Source organism: Notothenia rossii (assembly GCF_949606895.1).
Source record: "Notothenia rossii genome assembly, chromosome: 4".
Classification (NCBI taxonomy): Eukaryota; Metazoa; Chordata; class Actinopteri; order Perciformes; family Nototheniidae; genus Notothenia; species Notothenia rossii.
Window position 1 is genome coordinate 49,004,305 of NC_136902.1, and position 24,210 is coordinate 49,028,514.

Sequence of the window (24,210 nt, forward strand, 5' to 3'; positions counted from 1 at the left end):
TTCTAGGAAGCTCACAGACTAAAGTCATACCGTTTTTTAAAAGTTATTATTGATTAAAGTACCGATAAACCATAACCATACCCCTCCTTAATTATCAGTAGCCGTGTGCTCCTGTTTGTTGGCCTCATTAAAGATGCTCTGAGAGCAGTTACACTGAAATATAAGTCAGATGAACGTAGTGATCGAGACAAACAGAGCAAACTGATGCAGATGTGGGCTGTAACTCAAAAAAATATTATTTAAATGAAAGTGAAAAAACGTGTAACATTTGGCATGTAGCCTGCTCAAACACATTGTAGCATTCTAACTATGAATAAGTGAAGACAAATACAATTTCATACTAAACTGATATTCATTTATTTTCCGTTCAAAAGTTATTGATATGATCACAATAATATAACAAATGCATATAACGGCAGACTGTATTTGCTGTGTGTAAGCGTGGACATGGGGGAGCAGAACACTGCAGTCTACCTCCAGTAGGAGGAAGCAAATCTCCCATGAGCGGTTTCTCTCAGGTGGGTGGGACCTCCCCCCCATCAGACTGCCTGCAGGACTCTCCTGATGGGGCGTTTGAGTACTGATCTGCAGCCTGACTATAAGAGGCTTTCAGAGACTGACTTCATCAGGCACTTTCCATCTTTACTTTCTCTCTTCCACTTCGTCTGTATAATTGTTAAATTAAAATATGACCTGTGGATTGTCATAAGCCGGAATGGAGGTAGGAGGCAATAGAGTATTTTTAGAATTTGATTTCTTGTTTTATATTTAGAGCCTTGAGTTGGTGATGAAGTTGAATGTTTGTGGCTAAACATATTATATTGACCTGATTGACAATTAATGTAATCTTAATTGTAAGGCCTGCATACTGTTGTTAAGTGGTTGTTGTTATTGTTGTATAAAACCGAGCGTTTTATCTCTGTTGAGAGAAAGGGAGTTTGAAGTGCGAAGTGTGGATGCACATAAAGGCTTGTGCCAGGGGTGTCAAATTTAAATTTCATCGCAGGCCACATCAGCATTATGGTTGCACTCGAAGGGCTGCTATTGGTAGCAAATATTCAATAATTACACTAATAGTACCATTTATTTAAAAAAGTTTTTTTTATTCAGTAGTTTACTTATGTTAAGGTCAGATTATGTGAGGCCAACATTAACACAGACTGTTACTGGAGCATCATTATCCAGCTTCTGTGTCAGGGTTCTTGCCTGAATTGGCATCCATATGAAGCAAAGACAAATGAGGCAGCAACCAATAACTAATGGTGACACAAAGAACACTGTGGTATTGTGAGATGTAAGAATGTAAGAATAATGCTTGTTATTTGAGTATAGTTATTGCGGCAATATGTAAATGATTTGAAGGTTTCAGCAGGTAAAGACGTTTTCATTTTTACGTTAGTAACTACTTGATGAATTTGAAGGGATTAAAGGGGCTCTATTCTGTTCATTTTCAGATTCATATATCTGTAACATGTGCTTCTACTGTGACATGTCAATATGCTTTGATGTTTAAACAGTTTGTTATTTTCCTGTGCTGCTCCACGTCTTTTCACCCTCTGAAACGCTGCGAAATAGCCCATGCTCTGAAAGCCCAGTCTGCTCCGATTTGTTGACGGCCAACTCTGTTGTAATTGGTCAACCACTTAAAGATGTTGCTAAAGCCCCCCCCTCATTAGCATATCACGTACAATGTAAAGACAACCGCACAATAAGCTTGTATTACATGCATACAGAGATTTGAAACGTTTAAGTGAACAACCTCGAGTTGAAAATGGCTCCAAGCATAAGCCATGTTGTACATTTAAGCTGGTCATCTTTAGCTTTGCTGATTTGAATAATAATAATAATAGATTTTATTTATCCAGAGCTTTATCAAAAACAGCAGCCCGGGGTGGAAAATGCATCAATGACAGCGACCCTCTACCACACAAAACAACACCATTTATATAAACACCTATCATGAAAGGGCACCCACAGCCAAGTAACAATTAAACATGAATTAAGTCGGCACGGCGGCCCACATTGAAAATGACTTAGGCCTACCTTTGATGATCAAATCACTTAAACACAAAGTCCATCCTCCTGTGCTTTTGGATGAAGCACTTGATGGCGGGGTCATGCAGCTGATCCTTTGCCACTCCAGTTTATCATTGTAACTCAATCTTGAAAATGACTTGGTTAATAATTTCGCAACGATGTCCTTACTATCACTGAAGTGAGCCATCATGAACAAACTTATGCTAATCATAAATCTATGGATCATAAATCTATCGATTAGATTTATGATTCGAAAATAATAAAAGTAGGGTAGACATGTGGATATTATCCGGCTGAACAAAACGTGCATTTATCTAACAGGTTCGTTCCACAGACCTTATTTCGAGCTATGTAGTGGCAAACTTTATATATGTAGTGCAAACTCTATATGTAGTGCAAACTTTATATGTTACCTTACATGGTAAAACCAAATGCAATAGTTTCCATAATGATGTATTTTAGCTCATAACCTTTGTTAGCACTTGCAATAGCTTCCATAATGATGTATTTACACTCATAACCTTTGTTAGACTTAGGAGTAAGGTCTGGGTGATGTATTTCAGTTCATGCCCTTTGCTTGCCTTATGATTGACATTTTAAGGTCAGGGGGGGTCTAAACCGCAGTCGTGAAAGAGGTCCTTGTGAGTGTCTGGGTGCCAAGCACAGAGTAATGGGCGAGTTCCTGTGTTGGTTTCCCTGTTCTATAGTCAAGTTCCTCAATTCTTGTCTCCTCCATATGTTGCTGACAAGTTTCCTCACTTCCATTTGCTGAACAAGTTCCTGTTTTAGTCTATTAGTGATTGACAGTTTCTGTTCCTCTGGAAAGCTTATATCTCCTGCCAGGGCCCCTCCTTGACAGGTGACGAAATGTTGTTGAACTGTCAAGATCCTATATAACCTACAGGCATCTTTTACTCTGGGCGCACTCTTCCAGAATACTCTGTACTCTGTGAGACCTGTGTCTTCGAAGCTTTGAATAAGGAACCAGAAAGACAACTCTGTTTTGTTTCACCAGTTTATTGTTTGATCATTCTGATTTGTATATCTCCACAGTATTGACTAGGTCTAAGAGTTCCGTAACAGCTATTTTCCGAAATCCTATGGAGAAATCCCATTGCTTTTGTGTCGAGGGAACCCGAGCGCAGCTTACTTCCGGGTTTTAGGAAGCGTCACTGCACCACTTTATACACATGTATAAACCTACCAGCGGGCGGAACTTGTCATAAAGTCCGCGAAAACAAAGCCCACCCATTTAGAGGGAAGATATGGTTGGTCAATTGTACTGTCACTTGACATTACTCTCTCATTGAGTTACTATAGCTGGCCCTCTGTGAATCTACAGAGGGACCAACAAGCTCTCCCGTCTTCACATAACTCGCAGAGACGGCATTTAACCCTTCACATTCCAACAGAAACTGAACGGGCAAATTCGAAGGATTTATTTCTTTGGAAATGTTATTTTAAATATAATTAAATCAAGTTATTTTGGTAAAGCTATTTTACCAAAATAACTAGAGGGCCCTTACGGCTCGCCACTTACCAAACTTCCACAACAGCTCCAGAACAACAAGTAATAAAGACTACTTACAGGTGGGAACTACCCAGTATTTAATCAGTAACTGTTGAGAATATCTGACGTTAGTCTGTTGAATATAGTATGGTAGTCCAATAAAAGGAAGGTTCCGTTCCCATAGCAGTAAACGGCATATTCTCAACATTTGTTTGCAGGTATACAAACAACTCAACCTGTGCTTGGGTATGGCTCCGATGGAGCTTTATTCATAAGAACACAGTACTTGAGTAAATACACTATGTGACTTTCCATCACTGCCAATACATTGACTGATGATGACTGTTAACATACTTTCAGTCGTCCAGGTTTCTACTGTTCTGATTTCTTGATGTTAGAATCACATCTGAAAAACATGCTTACTTTGTGATACTTGTTTTCCCTCATTCTTTTTTCAGATGTACTGTATATGCATCATCCCTTCCTGCAACCATTTAAAGAGCAACTTGCAGGTTAGAGACACCAGTGAATAAATGTGTAGGAAAATTATGAATACACTAGATTTGCAAAAAAATATTCAGAAATATACACTACAGTGACATCTAGCGTAGTTTTAGTAAGACATTTTCACTTTCGCATAAAAAAGCCTCCGCACGTGACCTCCCGCGTGTGACGTAACATTGGGGAGAGCGGCCGGTCTAACGTATGAATAAACATGGATCACAATGCTAGTTTTGACACAGAAGAGGTTGAAAATATATATTCAAATGCATATGATTATAATTATGAGCCTGCTAGGCGTCCAAGAGACCAAGAGCAGCCAAGGATTAGAACAAATAATGGCCATCGGAGAGAAATGGAGCTGTGGTGTGTGGAGAACCAATGGACAACAGAGCAGCTGTCTTGGTGAGTGACCGGCGTTAGCTACAGTTAATGTTAGCTAACGTCAGTCACATCACAACATTGTAAAGTTAGCAATCATATATCAGGCTATAACTAAAGTAGTATTGATAATATAGTAACGTTACTGGCAGGAATGTTGATACTGATCCATTACAGAAACTAATGCACATGTATCAGCCGTATCTCGCGTTACCTAATGCAACTCCATACTACGGTGCTGTGTACCGGAGGGGAGACGCGAGATACGGCTGATACTTGACGATCTGGCGGAGAAAGGTTGTGGAGCCTCCGTTGATATGCCGTTGTAAATGGCTTGATGGAAAGCAGTTGTGTAGTCGGGGAGGGTGCACAGCGGATTGCAGCAGGTGAGTGGAGGTTGAGCCGGGAGCCAGGAGTGACAGCCACCACGCCCACACAAACAACACAGACAGGGGGAAACAAACAAACACAAAGGAGACGGCTGGAGCAGTACAGCCACCACAGCGTTACCTAATGCAACTCCACACTACGTTTTACGGTGCCGTGTACCGGAGGGGAGAGAGAGAGAGCAGCGAAGGGGGGGAGAGAGATGTAATACGGTTTCCTGATAAAGCTGTGGAGAGTATGTGCTGCAGGGAGGTGGATGCACAACGCACCCAGGAACGAACGCTAGCTCCGGTCCTTTTCCCGTGAGGGAAACTGTGGACTTGATGTCCTGACAGGCTCGAGTTTGTTTGCAACCTGCACAAACACAAGCTCACCATGATTACAAATGGTGAAATGCAATGTAAAATGACCGAAAAAATACCAGCTCACTAAATCACAGCCGCTCAAACCAACTACAAATTACTACCGCGAATTGGGCAGAGAACGAGTCCGAGAAAGTTGCTCCCCCATGTGACGTTATATGACGTGTTTGACGTATGACGTTAAAAAAAGCAGTTTTTAGTAGCAGAGCTCAAGACGGCCCCTTTTCCTCTGAATTCATGCCCTTATGTCTTGTAAAACATATCGAATCCTGCATTAACATTTTTAATTGTAATTTTCAGGCAAGGTTAAGCATAAATGTAGTAAAAAAAAAAACCTGCAAGTTGCTCTTTAAGTCTTCAGTGCCTATTAAAATTGCTTAATATTGCTTTATTAAATCCCTGTTTCTCTTTCCCTTTTTTCATAGGATGCCATTACTCAACATGAGTATGAATGACCTGTACAACCTTGCACAGATACGTGAACTAACTGGAGAGCCTTAGTAAATATCCAGCACTGTGGACACACACCATACAAGCCACCAATAGATTATTTCAAGGACAGAGATCCTGACCACACTGCCCTCACCTCGAGCCTCAGCTAATTGACCTTTTTCTACAATATTGATGTACAATTATCCACCCAGTTAAGAGTACCCCTCCACCCCCCAGCTGCCCTCCTTCTGACACAGTCCCCCTTGAAGGGGAAATGCCTGTGTTGCTTAATGCCAACGCCTCCTTCAGCTCCAAGCAGGAGCTCCTGGACGTTCAGGACTGCCTTCTCAGCGGAGGCCCCTCTCTGGACACCCCTAGCCCCCGAGACTCCCAGACAGGCAGCCCAGTAGGCTCAGCCCCGAGAAGTACTGGCAGCCCCGAAGATGTCCCCATTCGGCCCCATATTTTCACAGGGGCTTCCACAGCACCGGGGCAGCTATACAGGGTCGACACGAGACCCACTCCGGAGGCTCCCTTGGGGTTAAAGCTGATCTCAATCGAGGCGGATCAGCTATGTGGCTGGGGGGCCCTGACGCCCACAGCCATCCAAGGGTTCAACACCCCTCGCTGGGTGTTGTTTTTCCTGTGCCTGGCTTCTTTCCTCCAAGGGATGATCATCAATGGCTTCATCAACACGGTGGTGACCTCCATCGAGAGGCGCTTCGACCTGCGCAGCTACCAGGCAGGCCTCATCGCGAGCAGCTACGACATCGCCGCCTGCGTCTGCCTGGCGTTCGTCAGTTACTTCGGTGGGACAGGACACAAGCCTCGCTGGCTGGGCTGGGGGGTGATGATCATGGCTGTGGGTTCTCTTGTGTTTGCCTTGCCTCACTTCACCACACCCATGTACCAAGTCAGTCTGACGGAGCCAACGGTCATGTGCTCGGACAACCGCACCAGCCCGTGCCGGGACAAAGAGGGTGGGGGACTGTCGAGCTATCGGTTTGTTTTCATGCTGGGGCAGTTTCTACACGGTGTGGGGGCCACGCCTCTCTACACACTGGGGGTCACATACCTGGACGAGAACGTCAAGTCCAACTATGCACCTGTTTATATTGGTGAGTTAGTCATTCAGAACAGCGTGTTCTTTTGCTTTGTTTGTAATTATGTTATTTCTTACTAACTGGATAATCTTTTCTCTGTATGTCTTTGACTCGTTTTTATCCTCAACGAGACTTATTCCCGAGATATTTAACAGCACATTGGGTCAAGTCAATTTACTCGTGGACATATTGATTAGTTGATATATCAAGATTTGTGAAACTAAGAATTCATTTTTTTTAATGGCAACCTTATGCACACTGAAATATATTTGACACATTGAACTTTGGCTGACCAGTTCATTTAATTAATCAAACATTTTAATTTAAAAATAGTTTATAGATTTCAAATTGCATAAATGGTATATCATATAGATTTTGTCTTGCGATTTGTTAATCTCATTCTTTTCAATCGCAATTGGATTTAAATAAATACATTGTTCAAACAAAGGCCTTAGGTGTGAATATATCACCTAACACATGCACTGATGAGACACTAAAGGCGCATTTCCACTACAGCGCGGAGCTCGCTTTAAGCGTGCCGAGCCGTGCGGGCCCGTTTTTGGTTGCGTTTCCACTAGCGTAGTACCGGCTAGTGGGTACTATTTCACAGTCTTTCTGGCCCCATAAAATCAAGGTTCTTTCCGGGCCAACAACCAGGCTGAGTCGGGCTGAGTATGCTAAACATAGGGTCGGCTCTAGAACAAATCGAATGGGGGGGGCAATCATTTACCACGGGGGGGCACACACTGCCATCAACAACCAACACACAAACACCAACGCAACTTCAATTAAAAAAAAACATGCTGTAAAGTCTATTGTCTTTCACACACATTGCAGGGGTGTAGTGCTATTTTATAGCGCACCTATGACTTGTGCATACATGCACGGTTGTGGCACGACCACCAAAACAGAAACATATGGACATAGGCCACCATATAAAAAGTGTGCAAATATATTTAGTATCCTATTCATTTGAACATGTTTTAGGTGGGGGGTGGACCTAACCTCCTCTAGGGGGTCTGGGGGCATGCTCCCCCGGGAAGATGTTTTTTAAAATATTGAAGTTAAAAGCATCAATCCGGTGCACTTTGAGAGCAAAATGAAGAGATCTATGGATAGCCTCAGGCCCGGTTCTACGGGGGTGCATAAGGGTGCATTGCACCCTCAGTTGAGTCGTTATGCACCCTCATTTGAAAAATGAAAAGTCAAGAAGAAGAAGAAGAATATAGTTGAAATAAAATCAATTGTAATTGTGGTTAAATAACATTGTCTGCTGCATTTATTTGGTCAATTTAAACAGCAAGTAACGTTATTATGTCAGGTGCGCGTGACCTGTGCCGCTGCGCGTTCATCATCTGCAAGGTGCTTACACAGCAGTCAATGATGACCTTATCGCCAGCAGTAACACTGCATCGACTGCAGGTAATAACAGTTCAAATCATGGGGACATTACGTTACCCGCGGCCTCTGTCGTGGCCACTAACGCCCGCCTCCGTGGGCGAGGCGGGCAAAGCCGGCGAGTAGCCGCAGCGGTCTTCGTTGCCCCAAACACTGCCACCCCTCAGCGGCCCGCAAGTGCCAGAGGACCTCGGCAAAACAGAGCCTGCCCAGGTATATTTTAAAAAGTACCCAACTCGCCTGTACAGTGGGGTAAGGCGCTCATTTTGCAGCTCATGGTTTCAAAACAGAGATTGGCTGGAATATTCATGTTAAAAAGATGCCATCTTCTGCTATGCATGTAGACATTTCGGTTCAAGTAAGTCAGATGCCTTCACCACAACTGGCTACAACAACTGGCGCCATGCTCTTGAACGTGATAAGGGACTGGGAAGGCATGAATCAAGCAAAGAGCACATAGATCCATAGATCTCTTAATTTTGCTCTCAAAGTGCACCAGATTGATGCTTTTAACTTCAATATTTAAAAAAAAATCTTCCCGGGGGAGCATGCCCCCGGTCCCCCTAAAGGAGGTAAGGAGCCTCCTAGAGGAGGTGAGGACCCCCCTAGAGGGTTTTAGGTCCACTCCCCACTTATAAAAATAGCACTTTACTACTGCACCCTCTCTAATCTCGGATGCACCCTGAGTAATTTTGTTCTAGAACCGGGCCTGGATAGCCTACATCTCTCAGCACCCATATGAAACAGACCTGTGCACAGATTTTCTTTTTCTTTATGGATATTTTACAAATCACTCCCCTTTTAAACTGTATTCTTGTGTTACTGACCTATAGTATTTCATACTTGTTTTCATTGAATCTCTTCTTTTTTAATAACTATAATGATCATATAAAGGTGTTCCTCGCAAATACTTGTTTACATAAATGGTGACCAAACCGTTTGAGACCCACTGAGATAACTTACACTAAAGTTAACTTTCTAAACACTGAGAGAGTCCTTACCTCACTGAGCTGACGTTATAAGATCCTCTCAGTCTGACAGGAGAGGACTCTCCTCCACCTTGGTGTAGAAACAGCTCTTTATATCCGTTAGCATAGCTAGCTAACCAGATGCTAACAACAACATTCCACGTTACCACTCGCGCACTCACAAAATGCGCTCATGCCACACACACACAGAGCCGAGCTTGAATGAAACACAGAGACCAAGAAGTAGGCTACTTGTACTGTACTGTATATCATATTATTTTTGATGGCTTTACTGTATAATCAGTTTAACAGATGGACAGATCGCCACTTGGATTTCATCTAAACACACATCCACGTAATGATAACAAAACAAAGGTCGGGGGTCATTGGTCAAGCAACACACCAATCAGAGAGCAGCAGTGAGCACACCTCAGGCTGTGTTTTATATTTGTATTCTTTATTTCTGATTTATTTCACACAAAATACTTTTAGTGGAAACGTTTTCACTTATATGATTAAAAAAAAAAAAAAACGGCAAAGTGGCAAGGCTTGCCCACCCTGCGTTGGGGGGGCACAGTGACTCATTTGGGGGGGCATGGCCCGCGAATGACCCCCCATGACGCCGACCCTGGCTAAACTAGAGAGAATCGCTGGCAAGGGGGCTACAACTACAACAAGATGAAAATATTTGACCGTGATTTAATTGTAATACACGTAATACGCTTTGACAACTCTGCAGACAAGACGGCAGGCGAAAAACCTTTTAAAATGCTTGTTGTCTAAATGGAGATCGGCTAAGCTAACGCAGTATATGCTCCGACCGTCCACACTCACAACAACGGCCTATACAGACATAAATAAACCAGCGACTGTATTCACCATTACACAGACAGTCTGTGGTTTGTACTTGTTTAACTTTTGTCACTACACGGCCTCGCTCGGCCTCGCTCAGTATGGCTAGGCCTCGTTAGGCCTTGTTAGGACTGGCTCACTTTATGAGGCATTTCCATTACAGTTTAGGAACTGGGGTAGTATCTATAGGAACGCAGTGTCGGCAGAGAAACAACGTGCAGACCGGGGGTAACGCTGCCTTTCCTCTGCACCCCCGGGGCTGATGGGTAATCACTCCCAAATGAGTTCAAGGGAACAGAGACGAGGCATTTGGGTCCTGCAGGATTTCCCCGTTAGTATCAGCGTCTCGAAAACACATGTTGGCGACTGAAAGACATCCAGTGTTTGGTATTTTCCAGAAGCATCCTTCACCTACAGTGTCTCAACTGAAAGAGGACCACAAACAAACAAAATATAATACAATTTTGAGATTTGGGGATATTTACCTTCCATTCTTTCACTTTTTCCGACATTTTCAACACCAAACATGTCGTTAATGTCTCTGTTTAGTGAACTACAGCAATCTGAAAGCCTGTACAGTATTTATATCACACTTTATCAGTAGAAACATGCAGGAAATGACTTTTTTAATGCAGTATTTTCTGATTTATGGCGCAACACAAAGATATTTCGCTCTGTGCAAACCTTTGACTCTAATATGTCAACAACATGAAACAAGAATATGAACCTGGCTTTATCCAATGTTCACACAAGAGTTCTACATCCTGACACATCCTTCCAGTGCTTCTCACCTAGTGGTCCGTGAGTATTGGTAACATTTCACATTTGAAATTAATTAATTAATTTAAGTTTTCTGCACTCGGAATATCTCCGCAATGGAGCGAGCCTAAGTTTCACTTTCAATTGCATGATATAGCCCAGATAAACACCTTCATCACACATGTGGCCACTTGTTTGTACCATTTTCAGGCGATTTGTAAAAAACGATGTGTTTTTGGATATTTGTGGAGTTAGGTGGTCCGCGAGTGTTTTTTTATTGGTTAAGTGGTCCTTGGTATGAAAAAGTTTGAGAAACACTGATCTACACTGTCTCAACTGAAAGAGGACCAGAAACACATTAAAAATATAATAAAATGTGGAGACTTTGGGATATTTATCCCCCATTCTTTTACTTTTTGGGCATTTTACAGACCAAACATGGACCACAGACCAAACTAAATGTTGTTGATGACACTGTTTACCAAATGACCACTTTTTCTGAAAAATGCTTAAAATGATGCAATATATGTTAAATACATGGTTTATACATGTCATTACTGGGGTTCCATTTCTTCTGATTACCTAATTTGGGCGTGCACATTTGCCGCGTGCAAACCTACCTCTTTTGGATTTGGAAAGGTTGGCATGTATGCCTCATATCTGTTCCGAAACTAGACAAAAGTTAAACAAGTACAAACCACATACTGTCTGTGTCATGGTGAATACAGTCACTGGTTTATTTATGTCTGTATAGGCCGTTGTTGTGAGTGTGGACAGTCGGAGCATATACTGCGTTAGCTTAGCCGAACTCCATTTAGAAAACACGCATTTTAAAACGTTTTTCGCCTGCCGTCTGTCTGCAGACTTGTCAAAGCATTAATTCATGGTTTTTACTAACCGGTATCAGTATGTTGTTACTTCGGCATCATTTTGAAACGTGTATTACAATTAAATCACGGTCAAATATGTTCATCTTGTTGTAGTTTTATCCCCTTGCCAGCGATTCTCTAGTTTAGCATTCTCAGCCCGACTCAGCCTGGTTGTTGGCCCGAAAAAACCTTGATTTTATCGGGCCAGAAAAACTGTGAAATAGTACCCGCTAGCCGGTACTACGCTAGTGGAAACGCAACCAAAAATGGGCCCTGCACGGCACGCTTAAAGCGAGCTCCGCGCTGTAGTGGAAATGCGCCATAAGACTTGTGAAGCTGACTTTTCTGTTACCGGATGTTCATTTTAGTTTTTTTAAAGCGCTATGATTTCATTGAATAATAAGAACACATGCATATTGCAGGTCTTGTGAAAATTCCCAACTGTATCTTTTTGTAGAAGAAGCATGTTCTGTAGCAGTTTCAGTCTGTTGTGGCATTAATGGTATCTAAGTTTGAGCATGATTATAGAAATTCCATCACATCAAAACGGGTTTCATCACACTTTTTTCCTCCTGTTTTCATGGCGTCCAATTTGAATCAAAGCATTTTATGTTGTAAATTAGTTGAATATGTTCAACACTTTCCTTCTATAGTAACACTTGTTTCTCTCTAACGGCACAGTACCGATCCAGAAGTCAATCGCAGCACTGTTATTAGCTCTATTACTGAGAATTGAAAACTGATAAAGATTGTATTGTAGATGTGAAGTGCCTTTTTGCTAAACACAGAGATAGAGTCAGTAAATCTTCTGCAAATGTCACATCCCAGTCATCGTCTATGATGCTCATTGTTGTGTTACCTTTTACAGAGTTTTAGTGTTGGCACTTTCATTTTGAGGGTTTCAGGCTCTTGAGTTTTGTAATATTCACCATTCAACATCCACTCTTCCAAAATATCACTTTGTGCATTTCAAACAGAATCAGAGCACAATGTAACCCATCGAGGAAATCCTCTCACCTAATCACATGCTCACATCAAGTTCCTTCTTTCTCATAAAACACTCACTTTGAGAACAAACTCAGAAACTCAGCAAAGAACAATGGGGCTCTTTTGACCAGTAGGAAACAGGAAGTAGACAGTCAGTATTCTCTCTTTCTCTCTAGGGATCTTCTACACGGCAGCCATTGTGGGCCCAGCAGCGGGCTACCTGTTGGGGGGGTACTTCCTCAACATGTACACTGAGATCCACCTGAAGTGAGTCTGTTTTGGATGATAGGATTAGAACTCATTAGAATGAACAAACATATGCATATTAGAATAGAACAGTCTAAAGTGGAAAATGCATGAAGAGATCTAGTAACTGAGTACATTAAGTAAGGGATGCGATGGTGATTGGTTCCTCGGGCTATAATGACTGGCTTGCTGCATATTATCCCAATTACAAAGGTTATAAAGGAAGTATTGAAGCTCCTTTCCTATCATCTAGAGCAGGCATGGGCAAACTAAGGCCCGCGGGCCATATACGGCTCGTTGGGCTTTTGAATCCGGCCGGCCGAATATTGGTACAAAATTGTCCAAATTATAGTTAAGACCACATTCATTTTGCCTTTTTCCTGCAATACCCGGCATTTCAGTTGATCGCTAGATGGCGCACTAGACATAATTTACCTTTGCTGGAGTCTGGTCTATTCTCTCAGCTGGCCCCACTCGGCAACCCGGCAAGGTCGGCGAATACAAGTAACAAGCAGTAGCGCTGAGCAAAGTGACTAGAACGCAACCACACACTTATAAAAAACACTTAATATAAAGTCAGGCAACACTAACCAGGCTTAGTGTGATTCTGTTTATTTGACTTTACTTTAATAACCATCCGTTCACTGTTATTGACCATTGTAAAGAGGCAGACGTTTTCCTTTTGTTTTGTGTTATTGCAACTATCGGATGGAATCAATACATGGGCTACATGTGGCCATCACAAGTAAAGTCACAACGAAAACTACTTTTTGCTTGTGTGTGACAGTCAGACAATGAAAACTTTACAGCGGCCGCTGCCGCGAGTTAACGGGAGAATAAACTCCGGTGCACGAGCAGCACTGCAGCAGGCAGTAATGCAGCTGAACCACATTAATAAACAATGCACCACGACACTCTGGAGAAAGGTACAAGGCTGGAGAAGTAGTTATTTAATTTAATCTGGCTTCGTATAATTAAAAACTACCAGACGCAGTCCTCTATTGATGTTGTTGTGAGCGGTGTTGCGGAGAAAATCAGCGACGTAAAACGCCGTGTGGGTCATAAGAAGGCACGTAAACGGTTACGTCATGACGCAAACGATGACGCAATAATTCACCTTGGAACCTAATTCACCTTTGAACCTGCATCTGTAACAATGAGTGGACCAAAGAAAAGAAAAGTCAACATTGAGTGCCGAGTGTATAATGAGGAGTGGACAGCTAAATATTTTTTTACCGATCTGCTACTGGCCCGGCCCGTCTGTCAAATTTACAACTCATAGTGGCCCCCGAGCCAAAAGGTTTGCCCACCCCTGATATAGAGAATCTGAACAGCTCTTATCACGGCTGCCACTGAGGTACTTCCAGGTCATTTCACTCCGTTAGGAACCTTCCTAAGCTAAACTGGTAATATAACCGCAACCCTTGTCTGTCTGTCTTCTGCTGTTCCCTTTAGTGTTTACTTCCTGTCTGTATTTTGCTGTTCCCTTTAGTGTTTACTTCCTGTCTGTCTTTTGCTGTTCCCTTTAGTGTTTACTTCCTATCTGTCTGTCTTCTGCTCTTCCCTTTAGTGTTTACTTAATGTCTGTCTGTCTTCTGCTATTCCCTTTGGTGTTTATTTCCTGTCTGTCTTCTTCTGCTGTTCCCTTTAGTGTTTACTTCCTGTCTGTCTTCTTCTGCCGTTCCTTTTAGTGTTTACTTCCTGTCTGTCTTCTTTTGCCGTTCCTTTTAGTGTTTACTTCCTGTCTGTCTTCGTCTTCTGTTCCTTTAAGTGTTTCCTTCTTTTCTGTCTTCTTTTGTTGATTTCTCTGTCCTCCAGTTCTCTCCCTTTTAACCTCTTCCTTCTCTTGTACTGTTTTCTTGTTCTCTTTTTATTTTCTCTACAGTTCTGTGCTGTTCAAAAATATGAAAATGTATTTTCAAAAAGTATTCCATGGTGTTTTCTGATGGAGGAATTCTAATGTTTTTTAGACCGTGTAATCACGTTATATTCAATAATGTTATCTGAATTAAAAACATTTAAATCTTTATTTCAAACTGTCAACATAGTATCAAAAGAAAACACCATCATAAAGTATGCCGTTGGTTTTCAAACAAAGTTTTTGCAATACAAGAATCTCACACAGAACGACTGGAATAGAAACTACACAACACTATTAACGGACTAGAAATTTGAAGAATAGAATATACATTTCAAAGCATTTGATGTAATAGTGTGTGTGTGTGTGTGTGTGTGTGTGTGTGTGTGTGTGTGTGTGTGTGTGTGTGTGTGTGTGTGTGTGTGTGTGTGTGTGTGTGTGTGTGTGTGTGTGTGTGTGTGTGTGTGTGTGTGTGTGTGTGTGTGTGTGTTCACAGGACAGAGATGACTCCAGATAACCCTCTGTGGGTGGGGGCCTGGTGGATTGGATTCCTGGCAGGAGGAGCAGCAGCTCTGCTGGTAGCATTCCCCATCCTGGGCTACCCACGACAGCTTCCTGGTACCACACACACACTTACACACACACACATGATCTATTATGTATGGGAATGTCATTTGTCACTCAGTCTTATTTTCTCTTCCTCTCCCTGCAGGCTCTCAGGAGTACGTGGCCATGCGGGTTTCTGAAGCCCACCAGCTGAAGGATGGCAGCCACACCACAGCCGCAGACCCTCAGTTTGGAAAATCAGTCAAAGACATGCCAAGGTTAGGCATTTACTGAATAAGAAGAGGACATTAGGGGAGGAGTGGTTTATACTGTAGACAGACATGACATCACCATAATGTGTGAGGGCATGTATGGGTTGTAATAATGGCCGAGAGCATTCACATGAAGAGCTGTTTTTATTGTATTGTATTACATGGAACATATTCAGAGAAAGAACCTAGATATTAAGAAAGGAGGAGGATATTTAATTGTGCGGTGGCTGACAGGGGCGAACACGCACTGCAGCTTCAGAAACGATGGAACTGTGACAATGATAGTGATTGTTGACCAATTTAATAATCAACAAGCGCTCCGGTCTGTTGGAGATTAGGAGGATGTTTAAAACCAACCTCGTCTCCGCGTGTCGTTTGGTAAACTGGGTAAATTCGTAAAAAGGAAGGGATTAAGAAACACCAGAATGCAAGTTAAACAATAATCTTGTTTTAATGATACAAAGTAACAATACAAATACAAAGGAAGTACTTCCTGCTCTTTCTCCTGTCTTACTCTCTGGTCAGCCTAAAGAAAAAGAGATCGAACCAAAGGAAAACACAGGCTTTCGTACTAAAAACACAGGAGGAGGTGTGTGCGTGCTTTCCCCCAGAGGTCATCTTATTGGGAGAGACCAACACATGGCCTGTCGCACCCAATCAGTGCGACACAGCAGAAGAAACCCGGAAACAAAAAGTCTCTTTCAGTTTGACGAAAACCAGATACCTTTTGGTGTCTGGTACGAACCTGCTCTAAACAACAAGTTTCCTTATCTTATTTCACATCTTGCAGCCAGCACACACACATCCCCTTTATGGCCCTTTGTCCCTGTGTCCATCTTCCCCCCCTCAGGTTACCACACACAAGTTAAAAGTATGTTTTAAGATATAGTTGTTATAGTTGGCTAAATATACGTAATACATGTAAACTACTTTCATATCAATAATAACGAGGAACACATTACCTATGCTCTTAAGCAGTATTAAAGATGCTTTTCAAATAGTCAAACTTCACACAGGCCCAATATAGAGAACACACTCATTTGTCCTGCAGCCTTTCCATTTGTTTGAGCTATTGTTCACATCTTTACTTCAAATAAAAGGTTTCACATTGTATATTTCCAGCTTACTTTACACATACTGTTATTATTAATACAAAGTAATTAACCACACACATCTATTTAAAAAAAGTAGATTTCCCTGATAATTGACATGCTGAAAATCTTAAGAAGAATGTCCCCTCCCCCAGCTCTCTCGTCCCTGTCATAAAAGCTGCTTCCATTTCATATAGAGTAATCCAACATGTTTAAGCTAATTTCTCCACAATGTTTGTACCCACACATGAAAGAATAAAAACAGAGGTATAGTTGAACAGTAATCATGCAGCACATATATTTACTGCAATGAAAACACACACATTTGCCCTAAGCATTTGTAACGCACCCTCTTCTTTTATGAGGGAAACATTCCAGAGTTTTGGAGCTATCCCCAAATAAGGATGTCCCCTGCTCACATCCCTCTCTGAACACAAAGACTTCACCTCAATATATTGGGGAGGGAAAATATACTTTGTCCCTTCAAATTTAACACACATGAATATATATAAGGTGACTTTAAAATGAATATACTAGATTTAACTTTCCTGCCATAACACGGTACTTTAATACTTCAAATAATTCAAATAATCCTTCAGGTCCCAGCTGTGTGCGTCACTTTTTAGTGTCGCCTTGTTTCCGTTGGGTTTTGAGCTTCTTGCAGCGTTCTGCATTTGCAGCGTTTCGTTTATGCAACGCTTTAGGTAAACCCTTGCATGTTTCCTCATGTTGGTGTGTGTTCTTTAAATGCTACACGTGTTCTAAAGTTGGTGAAGATTTTGCTTCATTTGCATGCGTTTTGGCACATTTGTGATTTTTTTATTTGCATCGCTTTTGAAGCTGCAGCTCGTTTCTCCTTGTGGAAGTTTTTTTGGCGTGTTTGAACAGGTCAGTCACAATTTAAATTAGAAACTGTTGAGAAGGAAACATCTTGTTGATGAATGCATACATTCTAACCATTTAAAATCTGGATAATTACGACTGAAGTAGATAGGCAGGCAGGTAACAGTTATTATGTTGTTGATTATGTGGTGGTTGAAACAGTCTTTCCAACAAAATAATAAAACATAGAGAAAATAAATTGCAGCAGCCAAAGTGTGATGTCACCGCTGGAGCACTGAGGATTACACTCGCAAGTAGGCGATAATCATGGTACATTATGTAACAAGAGGAAATATCCTGTGCCATGTTGACCTGCAGTAGGAGAGTCTCCAGGCTGTTGAGATTAGAACAGCCGGCTTTAATTAAAAAGGAAAATTACGTTTATTAGACTCACCCCTCTTCTCTTTCTCTCTCCAGGTCCGTGCTGCTCCTCTTAAAGAACCCCCCCTTCCTGTTCCTGTGCCTGGCCGGGGCCACGGAGGCCACCCTCATCGCAGGCATGTCCACCTTTGGTCCAAAGTTCCTGGAGTCTCAGTTCAACCTCAGTGCATCAGAAGCTGCCATATGGTTCGGTGAGTGACCGAGGGTAAAATCAGACGATGCATCATTCAAGTCTATTGGAGTTTTTGATAAAAGGGCAGACAAAACTATGGTATGGCAACACTGGCCAATCCTTAGACACCTTTAATCTGATACTGTATCTTTAGTGCAAAATGGAAATTGAGACTAGAATCTTGAGCTGCAGGAAAGCCAATAACGTAACCAAAGGACAGGAGAGGGAGCATTAATCTGCGCAGTAAATTTTAATACAATTTACCAGATTGTAATACATGAGGTCTACAAGTACACTTGATGACTTGATGGTGGTGAAGGATCTCTCTATGATCATCACTATCATGTCAAAAGCTCTACTATAATGGATAAAAGCATGAGTCCTTTGGACGCTATATTTACAGCAATGCAGCATTACTGAAAGTGTATTTGTCTTCCCAGGATACATGGTGGTACCAGCAGGCGGGGGGGGCACCTTCCTGGGCGGCTACATCGTAAAGAGAATGAACCTGCGCTGTCGAGGCATCATCCGTTTCTGCATGGTGTGTGCCATTGTAAGTCTCCTCGCCATCTTCATCTTCCTCATCCACTGCCCCAACGTGCCAATGGCCGGTGTCACAGCACCATACCAGTACGACCTGATGGAGAAACACCAGCTGGACAGAGACTCGTACGACGAGCCCAGCCAGCTGCGCCTCAGGAACAGGTGGGAAGTGTTCCTGTTAATTACTCTTTTGACTTAAATGTGTTTTAGTCATAGCCTTCCTTCCTTTCATCTCATTACTGTCTTCCCTCTGCCTGCAGCTCTTTGGAGGAGACCCTGACGGTGGGCTGTAATGCCGGCTGTGGTTGTGTCAGAGAGCTTTACAACCCGGTGTGTGGCGCAGACGGTGTGATGTACTACTCCCCCTGCCACGCTGGGTGCAGCGTCGTCAACCACACCGACCGCCTCACAGGCAAACAGGTACACTCCACACACACACTGGAAACAGGTACACTCCACACACACACTGGAAACAGGTACACTTCACACACACACACACACACTGGAAACAGGTACACTCCACACACACACACACACACACACACACACACACACACACACACACACACACACACACACACACACACACACACACACACACACACACACACACACACACACACACACACACACACACACACACACACACACACACACACACACACACACACTGGAAACAGGTACACTCCACACACACACACACTGGAAGCAGGTACACTCCACACACTGGAAACAGGCACATTAAGGATTTACAGATGGCCCTGAGTAGTAAGATTCATCCCGCTTTCGTCTCATTAGTATGCATAGAGGGTGACAGGTGCTGTGACAGGTCACACCTCTACCTACTTATGCTAATGAGCTAAGTCCCGCCTCCCCTTTGTTCGAGGTGTGAGATCTCAAGTAGGTGTGATATCCTAAGTAGGTGTGAGATCCGTCGATAGGAGGGGGTTGATGTGTATTCACAGGTGTGAAAAGCCCCCACTGTTGCGCCTTATGGTGTATCATACAAAAGGTTTCAATCACATTAGTAGCCTATGCGTGTGTGTGTGTGTGTGTGTGTGTGTGTGTGTGTGTGTGTATGTGTGTGTGTGTGTGTGTGTGTGTGTGTGTGTGTGTGTGTGTGTGTGTGTGTGTGTGTGTGTGTGTGTGTGTGTGTGTGTGTGTGTGTGTGTGTGTGTGTGTGTGTGTGTGTGTGTGTGTGGGGAGACCTTCACTCCAGAGCTATAGGTGCCTGTCTTAACACCCCATGGCCCTGCAGTCGGCCAGAGGCTGTAAAAAGTCCTGGATGACTGTACAGAGATGACTGTGTGTGTATTAGAGAGCCTGAGGAGACACATTTTTACCGCCCATGCTTGACTGTTTATCTGTGCACTTTTCAACTGTATACAATACAACACAAAAATGCCCAGTGTTGCTAAGAAATAAGTTCAGAAAGCTCTGAAAGCTCTAACAAAAGTAACTCTCCAGGTATTTCAGACAGAGTATGCGGATTCGGTCTGATCAGAACAAAGAAAACACCTTTTGCCTTCCTAATGTCACACTTTCCTCTTTTCTATGGCCAGTGTCTGTAGAGTTGGGGGAGACTTCCTCACCCCTTCCTTCCATCTCTCTCTCTCTCTCTCTCTCTCTCTGTTTCTGCTGATGTGTAAAATATACAAAATAACGTTTTATATACTTACTCTCTTGTTAAAAGGCGATGAAGTTTGCAGCGTATGCCAGCCATCAGTGTTCTAGTTTTAAGGCTTTGCATACCTCAAAGTGTGTCTAAAAGTATCTTGGCAAGAGGAAAAAAAAAAAAAAAAGCCAAAATTTGCCTAGGCCATTTAAAAGAAACCGAATTGCTGCTAAGAAATAAGTTCAGAAAGCTATGACTCCAGTGGAACACTGTTAGAGTCAAACGTAACTCTCAATGTATTCAGACAGAGTATGCAGATTGGGGCTGATCAGAACAAAGAAAGCACCTTTTGCCTTCCTAGGTACGTGTGTGAAGCAGTCACGGATGTCTTCACATGGAGATGAAGACTCCTGTCTCTTAACACCCAAGGTCCTGCAGTCGGCTGAGGCTTTAAAAGTATAGAAAAAGCAGGTAGGAGGGGGTTTTTGAGAGGAGACTCTGAGGTGTCAATATATCCAGACCAAAATATGCTGATTCAGAGCTGATCAGAACACAGAAAGGCTGGGAAATTCTTTTTTAGTTTCGTCTACTATCTACATGTTTGTAATGTGTATGTACATATTATCAATATATATATAAGAATAAGCCTAAACAGTATTTTCTCTGTCATAAAAAAAACAAATGTGATGTTAATTTGTTAAACAACTAGGAATAATCCGATTGGTGGGTTTTTAGAGTCATAAACCTCGCTAGTTCAGCTGGGGTTTTTATAAAGGTTGCAGATTCACCAGAGAGGTCATGTAGTGAGTAGCAGATCATCTGTGTGCTTTTTTCCTGGACCCCGGATCTGATCTTTTGGAAGAAAAACACTGGTAAGTACTTTTTTTTATTTTTATAATAGCATGTAATTATTTAATGTTGCTTGGCTTGGATGTTGTTGTATTTACTGGCTTTTTTTTTATTTATGAGTAAAGTATCCAAAATAATGCTTTTAATATACTTACTCATTTCTATTAAAAGGCGTTGAATTCCCCACGTGAGCCAGCCAGCAGCGACCCCCAAGAGGACTCCTTTCTGGAGTTTTTACACACCCGTCCTGCCCTCGTGTCTGATCTCAGTGTGTAACACCTATGACTGGTTCATACACATCCCAAACGAGTCCGACAGACACAGCCCCTCTTCAGCAGGTGGGGGTCAACCCTCAACACAGAATCTGCTTGAGAATCAGGTCGATATTGAACTCAGGCCCTGATACACTCCTGACGAGTTATCATTCCGGTAAATGCCTTTTATTGTTATTTTATAAGATTAGCGCTAAATGAATTGTTTGTTAAATGTATAATCCTGTGTTCAAAAATACTTATCCTCTTATTTATTTTTTTATTCTCTCTCTTTTTTCTCTATAGAGCTATCCCCTATTATCAAGAGGACCCTTGCTGATGTTACGGTCAACTTTTCGGTCACACCAAATGAATAAGCTGGACGGGTCTCATGTAAACTGCTAATGATGTATCCGAATGGTATGTTGGCTTTATGACCATAAATGTAGAAGCGGTATGAAATGTTTCTTCAGTGGTGCCCCATCTATTTTTGATTTATCTTGTTTTTTTTTTGTTTTGTTTTTTGTTTTTTTGTTTGATGGGGAATGATTTCATAAACGGTCAAACATGGATGATTTAACAGATGTAGACAGGTCTTTTCTTCGGGATATACATAACATAAGCGGGCTAAGCAGTGATGAGGATTACAGGCTTGAAGACCTGTCATTTCCTCGGGGGTCGGGCAATATCAGTGAAATAGCAGGCTCAGCTGAAAACGAATCTCCTAGCCCCTCAGAAGCAGAACCCCCCACAGCTAGAGAACTGTCTTTTCTTGAGGATATGCGAAACATGCATGAGTTAAGCAGTGAGGAGGAATACGCTTTTGGAGACATGTCTTCCCCTCCGTGTTCAGGCAGTATCAGTGAATCAAATGACAAAGAAACAGTTGCATGCGTACATCCCCCCTCCTCTGAAACAAACTCAACATCTCCAGCATTAAATGACGCTATGGAATGAACACTAGACTCTTACCAGAACCGGGGGCTTTTAAATCAGCTCCCAGACGATGTACTCCGTCTGAATGGACAAAATGGCAAAGCTTCAGCCAATGCCGTATTACCAGTTTCCACTGTGCAAGATGGTGGATATATTAGTGACACTCTGAGTGACTCGGAATCATCAGTCTACAGTGTAGACTGATGATTCCGAGTCACTCGGAGTGTCACTAACATATCCACCATTTTGGACTGTGTAGACTCTACACAGTCCAAAATGGTGGATATGTTAGTGACACTCCGAGTGACTCAGAATCACCAGTTTCCTCCATGCAAAGTGGTGGACATATTGATCAGAATGACATTCCGAGTGACTCAGAATCACCAGTTTCCTCGTTACAACATGGTGGAGGCGCCAGCCGAGAAACCTCAACATGTGTTTTCTCTCGACCTGTATTCAATAACACAGAACTGCGTCAGACTCTAGTCCTAACTCCTCCTAACGCTGGCGTAGACTTTGCGGCCTATTATAGGGTTCTGATGAGCAATGTACATGCTATGCTACATGAGGCTTTTGCACGGGCAGAGAGGGAAGATCTTGTACAGATTGAACTGCAAGGTGAACAGCTACAGGCTAACGTGTCAGCCATTTTAAATGCCCATGGTGTTAATAATCTGAATGATTTTGAGGATGCCATGTTCAATGCAGTGCAGTCAAATTTGGAGGTAATGACAGACAGCAATCTTGAGCTTGTGGTGCAAATTGTTCAATCACCCCGTGGCGGTGGTGAGAAACGATTGGCTAGTAAAATGTTGGACAGTGAAATTGTCAGAAAGAAGAAGAGGTTTCTTTACGTTGTTCAGAACCCTTCCAACCAGCTGTGTTTTTCTATTAATTTAGCCATGTTGTTGCATAACAACATCACTGATAGCGAAGCTTATGAACGCGGTATACAGATTCATAGGAGGGTGGGTTTGACAGATCAGACAGCTGTGACATTCAACGACATTGATAAATTCGAAGAGAGTTTGAAATGCAAGATTGTGGTGTTTTACAGAGGCGACGATGATCGTGCCCACTGTAAATTCCAGACAGACGGCCCCAAACGAGACAAAACTGTGTTTTTGTTCCTCTTCAAAAACCATTATTATGGGATTAAAGACTTGAAGGGGTTTTTAGGCTCTCCATATGTCTGCGAACATTGTTACACAGGCTACAGCTCAAAGTGGACACACACCTGTACTGGTCATTGTTTTGTCTGCCTTGACCCCTCATGTACTCGGGAAGAGTTTAAACCCATCTTTTGTAAAGATTGTAACAAAAAGTGCCGTACGGTTGGCTGCCACTCTCGACATAAAAAACAGACACAGAGAGCATCAGGCATTGCCAGTAACTGCGATTTACACAAAAAGTGTGTAGATTGCCAACTTTCTGACTACACCCCCAAGAGTAGTGCAGATAAAACACACAAGTGTGTGGTGAAGAAATGTAAAACATGCGGCGAGAAATTACCCTCTGCTTCTTTAGGAGAGTGTGAAAAACATCTGTGTTACATCGGAGTGTTACCCAAAGAGACAGAACACAATGACAACATTGTGTTTTATGATTTTGAGACAATGGCGGGGGCAGAAGGTGCACATGCCCCTTTTTTGGTGTGTACAAAAACCCTTGCAGGCAAAATTTGGGTCGCTGAGGGTGTCGACTGTGCACTGCAGTTTCTGGCACATTTTAGGTCCCCCAAATTCAAAAATGCAACCTTCATCGCTCACAATGCTAACGGTTTTGACAGCTATCTCGTTATCAATGCAATGATTGAGCAGGGGCTAAAACCCTCTTTGATAATGCAAGGAAGTAAAGTGATCTCTTTTACTGACCAGGATTTCGGACAAAAGTACATAGACTCACTGTCTTATCTCTCTATGCGTTTAGCAGCAATACCAAAAGCTTTGGGATTTGAAGATAAAATCAAGGGGTACTTCCCTCACGGTTTCAGCTCTGAGGCCAATCTGAGTTATATCGGAC

At 42.5% G+C, this 24,210-nt stretch overlaps 1 protein-coding gene across 5 annotated transcripts in view; it reads left to right on the forward strand.

Annotated features, from left to right (window-relative positions):
- The window catches only part of slco4a1 (solute carrier organic anion transporter family, member 4A1), a 221,014-nt gene that overhangs the window by 115,471 nt on the left and 81,333 nt on the right, over positions 1-24,210 (forward strand). For 2 of the 5 annotated variants that reach the window (XM_079677697.1, XM_079677701.1), the window contains exons 1-8: positions 592-721; positions 5,604-6,728; positions 12,723-12,813; positions 15,147-15,268; positions 15,363-15,474; positions 17,859-18,013; positions 18,435-18,699; positions 18,798-18,957. In XM_079677697.1, coding sequence (XP_079533823.1) covers positions 5,885-6,728; positions 12,723-12,813; positions 15,147-15,268; positions 15,363-15,474; positions 17,859-18,013; positions 18,435-18,699; positions 18,798-18,957 — 1,749 coding nt within the window. In that variant the 5' untranslated portion in view covers positions 592-721; positions 5,604-5,884. Of the gene's footprint in view, positions 1-591; positions 722-4,005; positions 4,060-5,603; positions 6,729-12,722; positions 12,814-15,146; positions 15,269-15,362; positions 15,475-17,858; positions 18,014-18,434; positions 18,700-18,797; positions 18,958-24,210 lie in introns of those variants that run through there. The other 3 variants (XM_079677700.1, XM_079677698.1, XM_079677699.1) reach the window with 2 other exon arrangements.